This window comes from Ictalurus furcatus, chromosome 26 (genome assembly GCF_023375685.1).
Source record: "Ictalurus furcatus strain D&B chromosome 26, Billie_1.0, whole genome shotgun sequence".
NCBI classification, from domain to species: Eukaryota; Metazoa; Chordata; class Actinopteri; order Siluriformes; family Ictaluridae; genus Ictalurus; species Ictalurus furcatus.
The window spans coordinates 17,917,666-17,924,407 of NC_071280.1; the positions used below are offsets into that span (position 1 = coordinate 17,917,666).

The following is a 6,742-nucleotide window of genomic DNA, read 5'->3' on the forward strand; positions in this document are numbered from 1 at the left end:
AATAATACCTAGTGAACCCTACTCAGGTCCTTCAGTGTTTCTGACACTGCTGGTCAACTGGTGGACATGGATATCTGGTGTATTTTGGGTAAGTCATTAAAAACAGTTCATGGAGGCTGCAGAAGAACTACGGAGTTTCTCCAAGACGCCTGAAACAACCTGCCACCTGCACATGTGTAAACTTTGAAGAGTAGATGTCAGCTGACGTCAAGGCCTGACTGCTATTATGTAAAAGGCTTTGTTGTTTTATACTGATGTTTTATTCCGAAACATGTCCTTATATCTTTTCTGAGTATCTTTATGGAAACAGTCCCCAGTGTCAGTCATAACTGTACTTTATATACTTTTCTTAACTTTTCAGAACTTTCAGAGGCGTTTTTGCAACGCTTTGCCATGGCTCAGGCTGTGTTTCTTTTCCCGTAGTAATTTAGAGAGAGAGAGAGAATAAAGAGAGAGCATGGCGAGGGAACGGGCGTTTATAGCTGCTATAACGTGCGTGAGAACAGGAACTAATCTGTTTAATGGACGTTCCACAACATTAAATGTAACTATAAATGGATAAAATGTGCACGCCTTTCTTTAATACATAAAATTGTTCTCAAATGTGCTGTGCGTCATTATTTTATTATAACAGTATGACACCGAGTGGTTTATTCCTGACTTATTATATAACCAGTTTTTACAGTTCTCACACACACACACACACACAGGGATTTTGTGTCACTAATGCTAACCTCCACTGCCTCCTTTAGGTCACAGAAGAGAACTGCTTTCTCTCTTTCAAACACTCTGACTCTCTCTTTCTTTATACCTTTCTTATTTTTCTCCTTTCTTTCTTGGTTTCTGTGTGTGTGTGTGTGTGTGTGTGTGTGTGTGTGTGTGTGTGTGTGTACAGTAAACAGGCCTCTCTGGAGGGGCAGTGGCTACGGAGAACTGCCAAACTCTCACTGGTACACACACACACACACACAGTGTTCTTTTAGTGAACATACATCTGAAATGTCAGCGCTGATGCAATGTTGGAGGAACGCTGTTTCCTTTTTATTTCTCTCTTTGTTACACACAAACCGGTCTGCTCTCAATAATAATAATAATAATAATAATAATAATAATAATAATAAAAGCTGCAAGCACGATGTGGAGCCTGAAGAACACGAAGAGGAGAAATAGGATGTACATGAATGAATAAAAGGTTCAGAAGCAGAGGTGAGAATAAGACTGAACAGGAAATGAACAGAACAGAGGCTTTTATTTGCATCCCAAGAGGTTGAAAGGTTACTGCAATGCCGAGCCACAAAAGAAAGGAACCGAAAGACAAACATTACACAAACTTTTAAGAACTCGCACCACGGGGGAATCGAAGCCAGGACCTTTAGAATGAATGATTGCCGTTTATCACAGTGTAATAACATCGAGAGAGAGAGAGAGAGAGAGAGAGAGAGAGAGAGAGAGAGAGAGAAAAAACTAATTTTGGACAATGTTTTTACAAAAAACCTTATATCTCTACAACACTAGGTGGTGCTGTTGTAACTGTTTGTAGTCCTGCGTTGCGTGTTTTCTTTCGACCTAATAAATAGGCGGACAGCAACTTGGTCGATTCTTCAGTTACTCTCTGATAACACAAATAAGCAGCCTCTCTGAGTGAATCGCCCTTACAATGTGCTCTATAAAATAAACATGATGTGCAGTGGTCACCATGTGCTCTCATTTCCACATTTTAAAACAAAATACAAAACAATTACTCAAAAAGGAGGGTAAAACAACAAAAATAATCACACGGGTAAGTAAAATAACATTATATGCACAAATTAAAATGAGTATATATGTATTTTAATGATGATTTAAATAAAGATGAAACAAGATTATCGAGAACTCAAGATTAAACCTACCTCTGCCATTCAATTACAACGCGAAGAGGAGGAGCGAAAACAGGAAATTACATGGACCAATGACATCATGACATTTAAAGGGGAAAGTACTCACACAAGTAGACAGTTACATCAGGTATACGTTTCCTTTTGTGTAATTCTACATATTAAATGTATGGAATATTTTCCATGCCCGTTACACTGTGCTCAAATTTCAGCAAACTAGAGGACACTATAAATGATCCCTACCAAATTTTGTGCCGATATGTCAAATATTTTAAAAGATATTACAGTTTATGACAGATTTCAAAATGGCGGACAGGAAGTTAAGTCCGATCCTGGGAGAATTGGTGACAGGATGAATGCAGACACACCGAGATCATCATTTTCTGACCAAGTATTCAGAAGTTACAAGCAAAAACTTTCATTTTTCAAATATAATGACCTGTAGATGGCGCTGTTTTCACATCCGGCATGGACCCTCGGATCACGCTGCCGATGAAGTGGACCAAGTTACGATTACGATTGATCAAAGTCTGTCCGAGATACAGCCTCTGATCCGACATCACAACTTCTGAACAGATCTGAATATTAAAATGAAAGATAACACAGCAAACCAAATCAGGCAGAGCCTTGATAAATTCACTGAAGTGTGTGTGTGTGTGTGTGTGTGTGTGTGTGTGTCAGTATCCGGACAGCGTGAGCACGGTGGGGTACAGTGTGTGTGTGTGTGTGTGCGTGTGTGTGTGTGTCAGTATCCGGACAGCGTGAGCACGGTGGGGTACAGTGTGTGTGTGTGTGTGTGTGTGTGTCAGTATCCGGACAGCGTGAGCACGGTGGGGTACAGTGTGTGTGTGTGTGTGTGTGTGTGTGTGCGTCAGTATCCGGACAGCGTGAGCACGGTGGGATACAGTGTGTGTGTGTGTGTGTGTGTGTGTCAGTATCCGGACAGCGTGAGCACGGTGGGGTACAGTGTGCGGTGTTTCAGACACTTCTCCCGGTCGATGAGCAGCGAGTGTGTTTTACAGCCGATGTCCTTCTCCAGCAGCATCCTGTTCTCCTCCAGCCGAGCGAGAGAGTCGCGCGCCTCATACAACTGCTGCTGCAGAGCACACACACTGCCTGAGATCTGCTCCACCTCACCGAGCAGACTGCGCGCACACACACACACACACACACACATCCAATAAGTCAAAAACAATAAGACATTGCAATGTGACTGTATATGAATAAGCAGAAAGTGTGTGTGTGTGTGTGTGTGTGTGTGTGTGTGTACCTGATCTGAGGCTGGTCTCTGCACAGCTCCATGTTGGGTCTCTGTGCTCGGGAGCGCAGTCGTGACTGAGCCACACGCAGAGGAGCCTCTTTATCAAACACGGCCTGCTGCAGAGAGCTGATGTTCCGCTCCTGAGAACCGATCTGCTCCAGTACCTGCGCGCACACACACACACACACACACACACACACACAGAGTTACGTAAACTAAAACTTTAGCCAAATACACCAAACATTTACAAGTACGGGTGAGCGAGTTGGTCTTAGTCCACTTCTAATCCAACTGTAATGAGAAGGTGACTCTGAATCGACTCTGAATCGACTCGGCTGTAGGAAGTGAAATGACCATTCCATGAGATGCTAAACAAATTTTTTAACTAGTTATTTATATAATTATGTAATCATTTAGTTAGTGTCAACTCCATGTTTTCACGTTCTCCATGTTCTTTATCCTCTCCATGTTCTCCATGTTCTTTATCCTCTCCTTGTTCTCCATCCTCTCCATGTTCTTTATCCTCTCCTTGTTCTCCATCCTCTCCATGTTCTCCATGTTCTTTATCCTCTCCATGTTCTCCATGTTCTTTATCCTCTCCTTGTTCTCCATCCTCTCCATGTTCTCCATGTTCTTTATCCTCTCCATGTTCTCCATGTTCTTTATCCTCTCCTTGTTCTCCATCCTCTCCATGTTCTCCATGTTCTTTATCCTCTCCATGTTTTCCATGTTCTTTATCCTCTCCATGTTCTCTGTGTTCTTTATCCTCTCCATGTTCTCCATCCTCCCCATGTTCTTTATGTTAAATGGTCTGCACTTATATAGCACTTTTTTTTTAATCTTAGCGGTTCTACAAAGCGCTTTACACTGTGTCTCATTCACCCATTCACGGTAAAAGAACTTCCACGCAAGGTGCTAACTTGCCATCGGGAGAAACTTGGGGTTCAGTGTCTTGCCCAAGGACACTTTGGTATGTGGAGTCACATGGGCCAGGAATCGAACCGCCAACCCTACGATTAGAGGAAAACCCGCTCTACCACCTGAGCCATGTTCTCTGTGTTCTTCCTGCTCTCCATGTTCTTGGTGTTCTCCATGTTCTCGGTGTTCTCCATGTTCTCCGTGTTCTCCATGTTCTCCGTGTTCTCCATGTTCTCCGTGTTCTTCATGCTCTTCGTGTTCTTCATGCTCTCTGTGTTGTTTGTGTTCTTCATGTACTCTGCGTTCTTTGTGTGTGTGTGTGTGTGTGTGTGTGTGTGTTACCTGTTTAAGCTGCAGCTCCAGCTGGCTCTTGATGTGTGTGAGCTCCTTGCAGCGCTGTGTGAAGGCCTCATTCACGGTGTCGCTCTGCACCTGAAGGTCCTCAGCAGTCTCCTGCAGCACACGCTCACACAACATACACAGCGCCACACTCGCCTCCTCCTCACGCTCAGCCTGAGCCACGTTACTCTGAGTGAACCTCATCCACCCATCTACATCACACACCCTACACACACACACACACACACAAAGAGTGACATTCAGCTCTATAGTCCGAAGATCTACAAGTGATCATACGTGTCTGTGTGTGTGTGTGTGTGTGTGTGTGTGTGTGTCTCACTGATGTTGCGCTGTAGCTGAGTTAGCATGATGTTGTGTGTTTGTGCTGGTGTTGCCATAGCGTCCACACTGATCGTCCAGACTGTAGGCTTCGTGTTTATCAGACCAGTCGAGCTCCAGAATCTGTTGAGTGTTCCGATTTAGCCTGCACACACACACACACACACACGAGTATTGGTGCTGAGTCGAGCAATCACACATCAGAAAACAGAGCACCTGCAAGGCCTCATAACACCCTGCATTGTTTAGCTTTGCTCGAGCTCCGGATCCATCACCTCCCTGTTCACTATACATCTCTGAGAATAATTTGATTTTTTTTTTTAAAGAAGTAGATCTGGGTATTACTCTGATGTCATTACCTGATCTGACTGACAGTCTGATCTAGAGTTTCCTTCAGCAGAGATTGGACACTCTTAATCAGCTCCACTTCCTGAAAAATTCAACAGGTGTGTTCCTGAGGCTGCTTTTAAATACCACATTTTACACGCTGTTATATTCTTTTAATAATAAATCATCAGTAAACTTAATAACTCTACAGTAACGTTTATAACTCTACAGCAGAGGTTCTCAACCTTTTGTAACTAAAGCCCCCCTAAGCCTCCCCTATCATGTGGCACCACCCCCCCCCCCTTCCTTATTGGAGGAGACCAGGTATAATCATTATCTATCTATCTATCTATCAAAAACAGATTATAGCTTAGGTGTATGTATATATAACTTGGATGACTTTTATAAACTATATAACGGACAGGTCTGGAACATGAACGATATACAATGTATCTGAACACTGTAACTACTCTGAACGAGAGAACTAGGCTGTAATAGCGTGGACTATTTTACATGTAAAACATTCTGCATTCCGTTCGTCTCGCGTTCTAAGAACATTCGCATGTGAACGATGTAAATTGGGACGAAGGGCGCGTCTCGTTATCCAGGACAGTGTTAGATCTCCGGCTCTCGGCCCCTCACTGGACAGAGCAGACGCAGAGAGAGGTGTGAGTGCAGCGGGAAAGCGAGACCAAGTCGCTAAAGGGGTCTGAAAAGTCTCTAAGTCGGGAACACTGGTCTGCACTGACCGCTAGAGAAAAGGCAGGCTAAGCTCCGCCTCTAATCAGCAACAAAGAGACACACAGGGAGAGGGAACGCGGGGTTTTTCATCTATACACATTCTATTTTAAAAGCAATAAAATACACCGAGACCCCAAATAACGCCCTGTCTGTGTTTATTTTCTTGAAAACAATTTGCGCGCCCCTTCCGATCTGTCCCCTGGGGGGCGCCCTCCTGGTTGAGAACCACTGCTCTACAGGAATGCAGGTACTTTGAGAAGTTCTTCCTCCACTCGGTCTTGAACGAGGTCTGGACCGGAGCGTCTCTCTCTGCACGTGAGGTTATCCGCGGCGATGGCGAACGGGATCTCGGTGGCGTGCAGCGCTTTCTCCAGCCTCCGCTTCAGCGTCGCGAGCCGCTCGGTGTCCGCCTGCAGGCGCGCGATGTGCCGCTCCAGCTCCGACTTCCGGAAGTGGATATTCTGCAGGCGCTCGCCCAGGTGCCTGGTGCCGTCGGTCTGCCGGAGCGCGCCGATCGCCTCGGTTTCCGCCCGGAGCGCTTTGGACACGCGCTGGATCTGTTCGGCGCTCGCGCTCTCTGCGGCGGCCCGGTTCAGCGCGGCGCGGTTGTTGGCGAACCACTCATCCGGGGTGTATTTAGCGGAACGGTAACCGGCGGTCGCGAGACCGGCGGAAGTGCCGGTGTAACGGTGCTGGTCGAGGGTTTCCTCCGCGTGCGCGCCGTAACGGGGCCGCGTCGATAAAACTCGCGCAGACATTGAAGATTGATAAATAACACACACCGGGATAAATAACACACACCGGGTGATTTAGATGTAATTCAGGCACAGAGGTATCGTCAGCTGCACCTGTGAAGATGTTGTCCGGTGTTTGTGTTTGTCTGGTTGCCTAGTAACGGGTCGTATCCAAGGACACTGGGCTTTAACTTCCCACCCTACACAGA

The 6,742-nt window shown here is 45.5% G+C and overlaps 1 protein-coding gene across 2 annotated transcripts; it reads right to left on the reverse strand.

Annotated features, from left to right (window-relative positions):
• Window positions 1-1,163: 1,163 nt before the first annotated feature.
• On the reverse strand, window positions 1,164-6,679 carry tekt4 (tektin 4). Of its 2 annotated transcripts, XR_008384791.1 has the most exons (7): window positions 6,051-6,679; window positions 5,091-5,161; window positions 4,733-4,876; window positions 4,396-4,618; window positions 3,145-3,299; window positions 2,314-3,019; window positions 1,164-1,664 (listed from the first exon to the last, which is right to left on the reverse strand). XR_008384791.1 is itself a non-coding variant. In XM_053615540.1 (6 exons), the coding sequence occupies exons 1-6, from the start codon at window positions 6,555-6,557 to the stop codon at window positions 2,806-2,808; spliced, it is 1,314 nt and encodes a 437-aa protein (XP_053471515.1). In that variant the 5' UTR covers window positions 6,558-6,679; the 3' UTR covers window positions 1,809-2,805. The 2 variants fall into 2 exon arrangements, 1 of the variants encoding a protein (XP_053471515.1); XM_053615540.1 differs by lacking the exon at window positions 1,164-1,664 and having other exon boundaries at window positions 1,809-3,019.
• Window positions 6,680-6,742: the final 63 nt, after the last annotated feature.

What these genes read in the sequence shown, in the direction of transcription:
- tekt4 (XM_053615540.1), bottom strand. Translation starts at nt 6,557, where the DNA reads ATGTCTGCGCGAGTTTTATCGACGCGGCCCCGTTACGGCGCGCACGCG. An exon ending in TGGAGGAAGAACTTCTCAAA is followed by an intron (nt 5,162 to 6,050) that starts GTACCTGCATTC and finishes TGAATTTTTCAG; the next exon opens with GAAGTGGAGCTGATTAAGAG. An exon ending in CAGACTGTCAGTCAGATCAG is followed by an intron (nt 4,877 to 5,090) that starts GTAATGACATCA and finishes GTGTGTGTGCAG; the next exon opens with GCTAAATCGGAACACTCAAC.